The 13,451-nt window shown below is 40.8% G+C and overlaps 1 protein-coding gene across 1 annotated transcript in view; it reads right to left on the bottom strand.

Moving 5' to 3' along the window:
- rab3gap1 (RAB3 GTPase activating protein subunit 1) overlaps positions 1 to 12,300 on the bottom strand; it is an 82,043-nt gene extending 69,743 nt beyond the window's left edge. Inside the window, exons 1-6 of the mRNA XM_072686542.1 lie at positions 12,240 to 12,300; positions 12,064 to 12,119; positions 9,743 to 9,818; positions 7,936 to 8,068; positions 7,762 to 7,840; positions 6,400 to 6,519 (exon numbers count right to left, since the gene is read on the bottom strand). Coding sequence (XP_072542643.1) covers positions 6,400 to 6,519; positions 7,762 to 7,840; positions 7,936 to 8,068; positions 9,743 to 9,818; positions 12,064 to 12,119; positions 12,240 to 12,257 — 482 coding nt within the window. The 5' untranslated portion in view covers positions 12,258 to 12,300. The remainder of the gene's footprint in view (positions 1 to 6,399; positions 6,520 to 7,761; positions 7,841 to 7,935; positions 8,069 to 9,742; positions 9,819 to 12,063; positions 12,120 to 12,239) is intronic.
- Positions 12,301 to 13,451: the final 1,151 nt, after the last annotated feature.

The raw sequence follows: 13,451 nt of genomic DNA, 5'->3' as shown, positions 1-13,451 counted from the left end.
TCAGTGGCTGAACAGCTGGTCATTAGGCGAAGGAAGTGCAATGTATCGGCGATGGCCGAGTTATACAGGCACGTTGCTGTGAAAGGGCTGGAGTGTGGTGGTGGTGGTGGTACCGAGACCGAGCTGAGGAGCAAACATGGCTCAACAGCACCATCTGGTGGAGGTGCAGAGCAGTCGCCGCTTCCACCCAGATGAGGATGATGTCATTAAGGTTTGGACAAAGACTCAAAAGATGTGAGCACACTAGACACACTAGGGGAAGAGGACTTGGAAGAGGGGCGTGTAGTAGCTGACCGCTGATACCTAAATATGCAGCAACACTCATTCTGCGCATCATATACCTGGGAAAGTCAGGTGTCAGAGCTGGGAATCACGCCACACTCACGTTGACCGTGTCCCAGTTAAACATTCTGAGCTGAAGACTTGTCACAACTGGTTTGACAATCCATGGTTAGCATTGCCCAAGGTTAGCACTGTTAGCGCTTCCAGTTAATTAACACATTATGTAGTATACTGTGCAGCCATCTTGGATTTTTAACTTGGGGTTGGTGAGGGGCTCCCGACTTTTTGAGTAATCTGACTTGTGGAGGCGTTCCAGTTGAAATTCCGTCGACATCCCGGTTCAAATGGAACGCAGCGTCTTTCTTTTAGCATGAAGAGCAGGGTCTGCCCCAATAATGGGGCAGTGGACCGAGGCGCTGCCACTATGACCCGAGGATCGCCGGTTCGAATCCTGGGTCATGATGCTTGCCTCAAGCACAATTGGCCTTGCTCTCTTCGGGGGGTGTTAATGGCTCTTCCTCCCAACATCACCTTCATAGCGTTGGGTGCATTGCTAGTGCTGGCAAGAGTGCACATGAACGGGGATTGGGTGGATGAAGAGGGTAAAAAAAATTTACATATTGAAGCTCTTTAGGCCCAAAAGTCGTTCAATAAGCTGCAGCATCCGAATGCTGACCAGTGCTAATGTCACAATAAGGGGCTAAACTGTGGCCTATAGCATTACACTGTTTTACAAACGAAATAAAAGGGCAAATTAACCTGCAGCGAATTTCCCAAAAGCTTTGTAATGCTAAGTACTTCATCAACAAGTTCTAAAGAATGTTCTTTAAATAACCCAAAGCTCACAAATTAACAGCTCACCCGACCTTTCTGTTATTTACATAAGTGCTTTCTCAGGCGGGGTTTTCCCCAGGGTTTTCCTGCAGTTCAGCACCGGATGCTAGACAGCGCTAATTCTGGGGGAGGGATTCCACTGTTCTATTGGCCTAAAATTGTTCTGCTATTTGTTAGCTACATCATTTAAACACCGCTTCTAGAGCGGGATCACTTCCCTAACAGTTCAAACAGTGGCGTCTTTCTACAATAACCAACCCGAATTAATAAATAATGTCAATTAGTAAATACTGCACAGAACAGTTTGTAGCTCAATAACGCACCAAATGATTTTTCAGCTTGTTCTAGCTACCACACTTGCACGGACCTCCACCTCCGAGGGTGGCTTTCTCCACTGGCACAGCAACCCGCCTCTGCTCGGGGCATACATTTACATTTACGGCATTTAGCTGACGCGCTTATCCAGAGCGACTTCCAGGATTACTCATATTACAGAGGTGGGCCAATGTAGTGTTAGGAGTCTTGCCCAAGGACTCTTATTGGAGTAGCGCAGCATAGGCACCCAGACCAGGAATCGAACCCCAGTCTGCCACATGGTGTGGGAGCTCAGTGGCAGGTAGTGGTGTTATCTGTTGCGCCACACCAACCACCATTTATATCGTATATATAGAGTGGCAGGAATACACAGATGGCGCAGGACCCAAGTTTTTTTAGGCACAGTTTGATGTATTTCTACACACCTCGTTGTGTAAATGTCCTCAGCCTAGCTACTGTTGACCTTGTAGCTCAATATGTAGCAAACGCTTTATAATGAATGGTCACCAATGCGTCACCATGCTATCGGCCATGGAATTCCTACCCGTGCAACAGTGTTACACACCATCCTAACAGTGCTTAAAAACGTCTCTGTGATCTGTGACAACGTCTCTAACTGGGAGGCTTTGTTTAACTGCTGGTTTTGATGGGCATGACTGGGTTTACTGGGCTGCTACTGTGAGCATTCAGTGCTAAGTGAAACTCATGCTGTCCAAAGGTGAAGGCCACCCCACTGAGCGCGCACAGGAAGAAGGTTAAAAGAGGGTTGATGCTTTTTTAAAATTCAGGGTGTCCCCAAGCTTGTGAGGGGTGGTGTATCTCTATCTGCCGAGCCCTGCATCTCACCATCCCTGCCATCAATACTTTCCCCTATAAGGCGTCTCAGAAAGCAGTGCGAGCCTGCAGATAGGCAGTGACCTCCTGCCCCGCTGAGCTCCGGAAAGCACGGCAGCGAGTTGCCGGGGGCAACGCTTTCATCTTCCAGCAACGCTTCGCTGAGATGTACGCCGTAACCTATTGTAAGATCGTTGCTCTGGGAAACTGGAAGCCCACCCACACACCCCTACACACACACACACAAACAGGCTTGTTTTTATACCTTCTCGGGACATGATGCCAAATATATCCAGAGCCATACCAGAACATTATGACCACCTACCTGATAGTGGGAATAAGCACCCCTGACTTGGATGACACTAACGAGACATCGTAATATGGGCTGTATCAGGGTGATGGAAGGTCTTCATTATAGAGGTTAGCTGCTCTACAGTGGAGCATCATTGCTCTAAAGCATTTGCTAGAGTCGTCGTTCCCCTCTCACATGAATGGCCTGTGGGGCACCACTGTAATGCCATTGGGAGGCTCTCACTGTGCGAGAGGTCCATTCTCGGTACACCTTCAACACGAGCTTAGCGAGCTTGCTCCTAACTTTTGGCCAGTACCCTATTATCATGCCCCTTTGGACATCAGTCAAATCACATTCTTTACCCATGCCCAGGGCTATTTTTTTTTTTTTTTTTTTTTTTTTAGAACAATATTATTCATATGTATCTGAAAGTACCTATACTTAAAAAAATGGCTCCCACACACACACACACACACAAACACTGATGTGACGACTGTGGGTCTGAACATGTTCAAAACATCAGGCAGGTCTTGTGGGGTTTTCTGGTATGCAGTGGTCAGTACCTATTAAAAGTGTCTAAGAAAGGACAACTGGTGAACCGGCAACAGGTTCTGAAGGGTCTGCTGCTAACCTTAGTCTTGATGCCAGATACTACAGGACTTCAGGAGTCCAGGCCTTGACAGATCAGAGCTGTTTTGGAAGCACAACCATAGTATAAATATTAGGCAGGTGGTGTTAATGATATGGCTAATTGGTACAGGTGTTTATACATTTAGGTTTTTATACAGGAGACAAAAAAATAAATAAATATATATGTTTATAAGAAATATATATATATATATAGACATATGGATATTTATATACATATAATAGAAATAGGAGATAATGTAAAACAATGTATTGGTCTATAAAAATAATATTTGGGCCCCACTCGTCTAATCACATGATGATTTTGGATGAAGTGGAAATAAGTCACATCCTCTACAGAGGAACACACACACACACACAGACACACACACACACACAGACAGACACACACACCCCTACCCACAAAAACAGCTTGCCACATGCCGGCTGTCATCGCAGGGAGCATTAAGGAGCGGAGTGGCTGCGGCTGAAGCGGTGATGGAGCGCGAGTCCACTCTTCTCCGGCAGCTTGAGTAACCGAAGGCGACAGTTCAGAGCGGGAGAACATTCGCTCCCATCCCGGAACGTCCATATACACACCGTGAACCAACTGTGGCGGCGCAGTGATGGAGAAAATGTGAGGCAATTAAGCTTCAATGTGCTTTAGAGGCGGATCCATCTCTGAATCAGACAGCTTGGCTTACAGTTAGTAACATAATCAGCGTGAGCGTGTGTCACTTACTGACCAAGCAACAGTCCATCTCCCCAGAGCACAACCAGAAGAGGGTGATTATATGCAATGTGACGGTCATGACAAAGCCTGTGGAGAGCTTGTAACTGGAATCAGCTCCTCTTTGCTGAGGCTCATTTATTTATGGGGAAATGTAAGTATTTTCAGCACAATTTAAGTCTATAGTCTTCCTCCAAGTCATGTAAAGATCCACCATGAAAGTAAAGGTAAAGGTGCACGTATTTGTCACTGTACAGCGAAATGCGTCCTCCGCATTTAACCCATCTGTGATAGTGAACACACACACACACTAGTGAACTAGGGGCAGTGAGTACACACACACCCAGAGCGGTGGGCAGCCAACTCCAGCGCCCAGGGAGCAGAGAAGGTCTTGCTCAAGGGCCCAACAGTGGGCCCGGCGCTCTAACTGCTGAGCCACCACTGCCAGTGTCAAATACAATCCTGTGTGTGTGTGCGCAGAGAGTGTGTGTGTGTGTGCAGCAGGTCTAAAACAAAACAAAACAACAACAAAAGTCCCTTCAAAAATGATCAAAAGTGTAAAAGTAAAGAAAAAAATTTAACTACAAAGATTGATACTGGATCAAAACTAGGGATGCACCGATCCGGCTTTTTCAGTTCTGATACCGATACATATACATAAACTTTGCATATCGGTCGATACCCGATACAGATCAGATACCATTGCTGAATTAATAAATTGTATACCTCACCATGTGGGACAGACTTAAGGCATCAGGGTTGACTTAAACATTACTTTACTAACTTTGTAAAACAGAATAGAACAAATTAACACACAGATATAAATCTGCTGTCACTAAAATAAACAGTGGTGCAGGACCATGACACAGCATTCAAATTCAAAATAAAAAAGGAGTCAAACTTCTTAAAATATACAAAAATACATCAAACATTTCAGCCCAAATTGAAAATAAGTAGGTTCACTTTGTCAAACTCACAAACAGTAATCAATCTTATTTTTAAATATTTAGTAATAACAACAATTCAACATAAAATCTAGCAGCTGAACCTGAGAATAAATAAGTAACTTGGTCAAACATATAAGCAGTAATCAAAAACTGCAAACATGTAAACATTTAGTTCAGTCTCACACCAACCAAATAAAATGAAAGGCTCAATTCCATAGATCGGCCTAATTATTTTTATCATTATTTTGATCATAGCATCTCTAATTAAAACCTCCATACTTACTATAATTTCACTAGCAAACCGTCAAACCTATACATGCTGCACATTCACACTGGATGAAAACCTCTCCATAATTATTATTATTATCAGGTTGTAAAAACTACACAAGCTATAGATTCATACTGGAATAAAAGCACTTAAGCACTAATTATTACTTTCAAAATGCAAAAGCCACGTGCACCGCAAATTCATACTGGATTTTAAAAAACACTCCACAATTATTACAGTCAGGCTGTAAGAGCTACACAAACGGCTGATTCATACTGGATTAAACCACTCCACAAATTTTACTGTCAGGGTGTAAAAGCTACACAAACGGCTGATTCATACTGGAATAAAAGCCCTTAATAGTTATAACTGTTAAACTGCCAATGCTACATGTACCACAAATTCATACTGGATTTTAAAAACCACTCCACAATTACTATTGTCAGCTTGTAGAAATTATACAAACTGTACACTCCTACTGGAATAAAAGCCCTTCCTAGTAAAAGCTGTATGCACTGCCAATTCACACTGGATTTGAAAAAACACTCCATATTTTTACTGCCAGGCTGTAAGAGACATACAAACTACAGGTTCATACTGGAATAAAAATTCTTCACAATAATTATTGTATAATAATTACTGTATAACAATAATAAGGTTGTAGAAACTACATAAACTACAGGATTCATACTGGACCGTAATCACAGACCACTTGCATTACACAGGTTTAACTCTGACTGGAGTGATTTATACAAATGCTGTCCAACTTATGAATATTTACTTTTAAAGATTATGTAAATTTAATTTTAATTAATTTTAATTAATTTTCTACAGTAAAGAAAAAAGTACAAGGTTTTTTTTTTTGTTTTGTTTTTTTACAGCAGTCTATGAAAGCGCTTCCCCCAAATGACCGTCTCCCAGCAAGGAATAAAGTGGACCCAGGCTTACACAACACACACTGTAAGGGCAAGGTCAGAACACACTCAAGTGTCTGCAGTCCAGCATTAAGGCAGCTCTCCAAGTTTGCAAGTATGGCGAAATTTCTTATGTTGGACCTCTTTTTATATATTTATTTATATATATATATATATATATACACACACACACACACACACACACACATACATATACATATATATATATATATATATATATATAGTATTTAAACTTGAGCTATTCTTACAGTCAGTCTGAAATACAGAATCTACGGGGAGCTCAGAGAAAAAAGCCCAAAACAAAGACACCCAAAAAAGTATCACCTATTACTCACCAGCCAGTGTTGGCCAGGGCGATGGAGACCGAACTGAGGAGCAGGCTGCATTTGGACTCACTGACGATAGCTTCACAGTTCGCTCCAGGAGATATAACCACAAACTCACGAACTCCATACCTGCAGCAAAATAGAAAATGAGACGTTCTGGGGCCACACTGTTCACTTAATGATGGTGTAAACACCAAAAACACCAAATCACACACACTCTTTTCTTAACTGTCTCACGTTTCTAGGTGGTACTAAAATCTAATACATGGCTCATGAAAAGCCTTACTTTATATTCATACCGGATGAAAAATTACTCTAATATTATTACAATATTACACAATTCTTACTGTCAGGTTGTAGAAACTACAAAAACTGCTATACTGGATTAAAACCACTGCTTAATTATTACTGTGAAACTGCAAACCAAGAGGGTGAAATCTACATGCACTGCAAATTCATACTGGACTTAAAACCACTCCACAGTTATTACTGTCAGGCCGTATGAGCTACACAACTGCAGATTCATACTGGATTTACTGAATTTTGTCACTTTCCTAGGTGCTAATGAAAAGTCTTCGGATGAAAAGCACTCTAAAATGATAATACTGATTTAACTGTAAAAACCACATGCACTGCAAATTCACACTGGATTAAAACTACTCCACAATTCTATGTCAGGTTGTAGAAACTCCACAAACTGCTAATTCATACTGAAATAAAGTCAACTGCTGATTCATACAGGAATAAAAGCACCACCTAATTGTCAAGCTATAAGTACCTTACAAACTGGAAATTCATACTGGATTAAACCCACTGCTCAATTATTACTGTGAAACTGCTAAATCTACAAGCACTGCAAATTCATACTGGACTTAAAACCACTCCACAGTTATTACTGTCAGACCGTATGAACTACACAACTGCAGATTCATACTGGATTTACTGAATTGTGTCACTTTCCTGGTGGTACGATTCATACCGGATAAAAATCACTCTGAAATGATAATACTGATTTAACTGTAAAAACTACAGGCACTGCAAATTCACACTGGATTAAAACCACTCCACAATTCTTTATTAAAAAATTCATACTGGATTCTGAAATGGCACATTAGAATTGATACGTCCTCTAAAGTCAACACTGGTGGGATTAGACCCTGATCCAAGTACCTCAATATTTAAAATCTAATTAAAATAAATAAATAAATAAATCAATCAATCAATCAATCAGATGTTGACAGCTGAACCTGGTCGTGTAGGCTGGCAGTGTATGTAGAATACAGTGAACTGCTCTGAATGTGGCGCTACGGCACAGCTCAGAAGCGTACACCTTTGATATAGGGCTTAGTGGTTCAGTGCAGTTGTACCAACCATCTGACGAGGCAGTGTGCTCTGGGAGGGAAGTCATTGTTCATACACAGCAGGTCCTGCATGGCCAGAGGGAAGGCATCTGTAAAGGGACAGGGTGTGACTTTAGAGCAGAAGAGGCAAAGCAGCAGACACATCTCTCCGAAAGCAGCCGGCCAGACAGCCAGACAGCCATACCTTCCTCCCCGTCCTCCTTCCCCTCGCTCTCCACAGACTCCTGTTTGAGATAGTGGTGCGTTACGCTGAACTTAAAATCAGCAAAGTTGATCTCTTTGGACTTCTCCTCCCATGTGCCGCTGGTGTATTCTCCCTAGGCCAGACAGAGCAGAAGCAGACGTACCATAGAAGTTAGGGCCTTTAAAGAGGGATGAAAACACCTTTTCTAAATGTCTGCATAATTAAAAGCTTAGGATGTAAACAAAGTAAGTCAGAGTGGGTCTGGAGAAACCCGTCAAATCAGAATTGTTCACAGCGGTGGTGAATGGAATCAGACGTCTGACGGCTCTAAAAGCTTTCTGACTGATCATTTATACGACAAAACAACTGAGAATACACTGTCTGCCAACTGAGACAAGATTTTAGGACAAGATTTCTGTCCAAAACAATAAAACTGAAGAATAAAACTCATGGCGGAGGGATGTGTGAAGGATGTTTTGAAGAATGTCATAAGGAAAGTAGTCCCCAGACCAAAAAAATGAGATTTATCACTCTTTTACCATCAGTAACATTAAAGTGCGTGTTTGTGTCAAGAGTCAAACTGATTGGTTTGACTCTTAATTCCTTTCCCCACCACTGCAAAGAAGAGGCAGCAGAGGTGTTTTTTTTATTTATTTTATTTTTTTTACACATTAAAACATTTCACACCAAACTACTCTGAGATATATACATAATCATAGTATATAAATCTATTAAAAAGTTTGATGCCGTTAACCAACAACAAAAATATTTAGTGATTAATTATGATGATTAATCACAAGTTAAACTGCTAGCTAACACATCCTTAAATTTTTGGGCAGGAGGAAAAAAAAAAAAAAAAGTGTGCCTAATAAACTGTCTAGAGGAATCTGTTTATTTTACTTATAATATCTCAGAGAGATATATAGAGAACTTTAGCCTCGAACACGACGAAGCTCGGACACAGAAACTTTAATAGGGAAAATGCTTCAGCAACTTCTTAAGAGATAAATGCAATAAGAGAGGAACAGCTGTGTGTGTGTGTGTGTGTGTGTGTGTGTGTGTGTGTAAGAGAATGAGATTTAATCCATATTTCAGCATAAATAAAGTAAATCTACCCTCTGAGCTCAACAGTAGTGATGCTGTGTTTACATCTCTATGTTAAGCCTCTAATACACCACTAGACTCTGTAAAGAGATGTTAATGCATTAACGGTAACGTAAGTGTGTGTGTGTGTATATATTAATATTAGAGGTGGACAATATGATGATATTTTGTCGTATAGTGATGAATTGGATTATCATAATTCACAATATGCTTTTCTAAGCATATCATGGAAATCGTCAGTGCTTATTAAGACTGGTCAGCTGTACGTTTCATTACAGTGTAATTAGTCTGGATGGTTGAACTGGATGAAGTGCAGCAGAATTTTAATACAAATCTCTGTACTAAATCATTTTTCAAAAATCTGTCACTACTATTTTGACTGCTATCACGACGATCGTGATGAATGTTTTAAATTGTAAAAATGTCTTTAATCACTGTGATATTACATTTTTACCATATCCCTAGTGTATATAAATACATACATACACACACAATACACACAAGACTACATACACACAAACTAGCTTTAGTTAATCGGTGATTTACTGACTGTCAGTTCCAAATCATCAAACATTAATATCAAAGTATTATCATTCATATTAAATATGAACTAATATATACTAATATAATATAAAATAATATATATACCCATATAAATGATTGTCCTACGCACTAAAATGAATTGAAATAAGGGTCCGATTACCTTTTCAGGCGGTCTTCCAACATTGCTGCCAATCAGTTTCCAGTCATTTAGAACTTCCTCAACTCTGGACACAAATCTACAAACAGCAAACAGTGGGTCAGAGGATAAAGGAAGACGGTGAGCGATCAATCCCAAAAACAATGTGCTGGTTTTTATTATTTATTTATTTAGATTTTATTGATGAACATCTTAAAAGATATTAGTCACTAAATGGATCACATGATCTGATTTCTCACATAAGCTTGAGCAGTTAGTCCACAACCGCATAACACTAACAAAACAAACCCCTTCCTTTCTAAAGCAGTCGATTTCAGCCGGAGGGTCACAGCCCCCTAGTGTGCCATGGGGGTATTGTTAAAGGAGGGGGGGGGGGGGGGGGGGGGGGGTCTGACTTTTGTGGTCAGCTGTGTGGGTCTCGAACTGTAAAAAGTTGGACGCTCTGCTCTATGGTGAATAAACTACTATTTAACAAACTAAAAATCTTTATTGCTTAAAATGAGGGGGACTGGAATTTTGGGACACACTCATTTTAGGAAATTGGACTGGAAATCCTTCTTAAATTGAAACAAACAAACAAAAAAAACCATATATATATATATATATATATATATATATATATATATAAAATTTATACGTATTGTAAGCATATGTCTTCACTGTCCAGTGATGAACATGTATCTCCAAAATGGTGAGTTTAAAGGCAAATTAAATCGTAAATTAAATTAATTATATTAAAAGTTAATATAAAATAAAAGTTTGTTCAAGGTCATTTAGAGTATTTCTATTGGTCCATTCATCCAGAATGATTTATGCAGTGCACACACACACGTCTCGTCACTGTCGCGATACTTGTCTGACACTTGCACTTTTACAGGAGAAAGAAAAAACGATTGGGGCATTTATATTGGTTCATTCTGAAATTTACATGTCAAAAAGTGAAAAATGGACATACAAGGTACCCAGGACAGCAATGACATGCCCAACGACCCTGTAGCTGCTCTGTGCACTGCATAAATCATTCCGGATGAACGGACCAATAGATACGCTCTAAAAGACCTCAAACAAACTCTTATATTATATTAACTTCCATTTAATTCATCTGTAAACTCACCACTTTGGAGATACATGTTCATCACTGGACAGCGAAGACATATGCTTACAATACGTATAAATTAGGGACGCACCGATACAGACTCTGACTTAATTACTGGATACGCGGCTAAAAATCGATGGTACTTTTTCAGATCTGATCCCAAATAAGATCTAATAAGCTTGCAGGAGCAGCGTTTACTGTTTACGGTTGAGGAGCTGCACATTTGAGAAGTACAAACGGCCACAATGCAGAAACACGTGCAGGCAGGGAAGCGTAATCTGGCTGAGCTTCAGCAACCAGCTTTTAACTTTTGGGTTACATCCACATTTTTCATTTCAGAGCCGTGAATTGACACTGGTTTAGAAACAGAAAGTGCGGCAAATGTAAAAGGTCCAGTAATCGTCTGTTTAACAAATAAATAAATAAATAATAATAAACTGTTTATGACAGTATGGCTTTTACTGGCGGTTTAAATGTTTGGTTTCTTAATAACGTCTGCAAACAAAAAAGTTCTGGAAAAGAAAATGTAAAAGTAGGCCGTCAGTAAGCCTCATAGTATCGGTGCTCTCTATTGCCGATACCGATACGGCGTCAGTATCGGTGCTACACTAGCAGGTACAGTCCTACACTATAATAGCCCAATCCTATTCAGAATGGGTAACAGCACTCATGGCTACCAACAACCCCAATAACAGCACTAGGACCAGGATCAGGACCAGGATCTTATAGTAGTGAGCTAATATGACTGAATATATGACTTTTTTTTTCAGTATTTTAAAGTAAAATAATAAAGCTGCCCCCCTCCCTACCCCCCCTCCCCCAACCCACTACACGTCATCACCCCTGCTGCCTGCTCCATCCATCCATCTGCCCCACAGCCTCTCTCCGGCCTCCACACAGCAGTTTCAGCCCATGTAATCATCGCTAGGCCCGATCTTCACCCCCACTGAGACCCTCACTGTGTGACTGTAGCCCCCAGTCTGTAACCCCGAGCTGGGACACCTCTTAGCTTAGCAGGGGGCGCTAACTCAGCCCGTCTGCAGGACAGGGCACCGGCCACTGCACAGTCACAGCCAGAACACAGCACCGGGCGTTCACTAGGGGTCTTCCTGTGAGCCGTGGCGGGTCCAGACAGCAGATCGACCCAGCCCAGGAAGCTGTCTGACCCATTAAGCTAGCGGGACCTGCAGCGTCTGAGCCTGGGGGAGCATGAGCCAGCACCAGCTACCTTTCCCACTCGGACGCGGTGGTGAAGTCCGTGATCTCGAACACCTCCGACTCGGGCTGCAGACACACACACACACACACACACACACACACACACACACACACACACACACACGGTTACAGCGCCTTAAACTCAGCAAACTGTTTATATTTTGGCTCTCAGCAAGTCAGACTCACATCACTGTCGGCCGCCATCACGGTCTCTGTTTATTTTATTTTTTTCCCCCTCGCCTCGGTGCATTCTGGGAAATGTAGTCTATAGACGCGTTGGTCTGCAACGTCAGAACGTCAACCAGCTAGCAGAGATCGCGATTAACTTCCCCAGCTAAAAGTACTAAAGTTTTATTTTCATTTATTTCATATTTACAAATGCAAATGAGGTTCATTTAAACATAATGTAACTAAATATGCGATTTTTACATTTACATACACTTAAACTACAAAACAGAGAATTGTGGATACAATATTTATTAGTTTAAAAAAAAAGAAAATTCGTTTTTTTTTTTTTACATAATAATACATTTTTATCACTCCAGAAAATAACAAAAACAAATGCTACTGGCATAAAATGGTTTATGACTATATATGTGAACATCCCATATAGACCTAAATATAGACTGGGATATGAATTATAAAAGGTGGTGTGTGTAAGTTTGAATTTAGTGGAGAATCTCATTTCAAGAATCTTACGTACTTCACAATAAATAAAGTTCAGAAAAATAAACACTTAACTGTGTATTTCTAGTAGGAGTAAAGAAGATGGGTTACAGAAGCAACATTTAAAATCTCTAAATGTTTTTTTTTTTTTGCCAATGCTTCATAAAACAATGTCTTTGTCTTTGCAAAGTATCAAAGGTCACCAACTGGGCTTTCCAACACCATGCCGGCAGGATTTACGGCTCTGAGTGCAGAGGTGGGTGCTCTGACGCAGGCCTACCGAAGTGTATATACATGGCTACCAGTGATGCCATCACGGAGGTGTAGCTAATCTGCTTAGCAATAGTCATTCTGTAACTCAAGCTAGTGCCATTTTAGTCCTGAATTAACGAGATTCGCTTCCTGATACTGGATAAACTGTTTCACCCAGTCCTTGTAAGTGAAAGAACTGGCCAGCCTGCATAGCCTGGTACGTGTTTCTGGGGCTTAGGCTTCAAATCTTCTAAAAGCACAAGGCAACATTCCCAATTTTAATGTGGATTAACACCAAACAGGACTGAAGCAGTGTGTGGGTTTAAGGAGGCACTGAAATTAGACACTGAAAACAGCAGACATCACCCCAGAGGTTCGCAAATATAAGTCAAAATCAAAATCTGACATGGTGGCTTTAAAAAAAAATGAAATATGTCATGAAATAATGTGCTAATATCTCATTTTGCGGCCTCAGCACAT

The sequence above is a fragment of the Salminus brasiliensis genome, chromosome 8 (assembly GCF_030463535.1).
Source record: "Salminus brasiliensis chromosome 8, fSalBra1.hap2, whole genome shotgun sequence".
NCBI classification, from domain to species: Eukaryota; Metazoa; Chordata; class Actinopteri; order Characiformes; family Bryconidae; genus Salminus; species Salminus brasiliensis.
The sequence above is the reverse complement of the archived record's forward strand: the minus strand, read 5'-3'. Positions and strand labels throughout refer to the sequence as shown.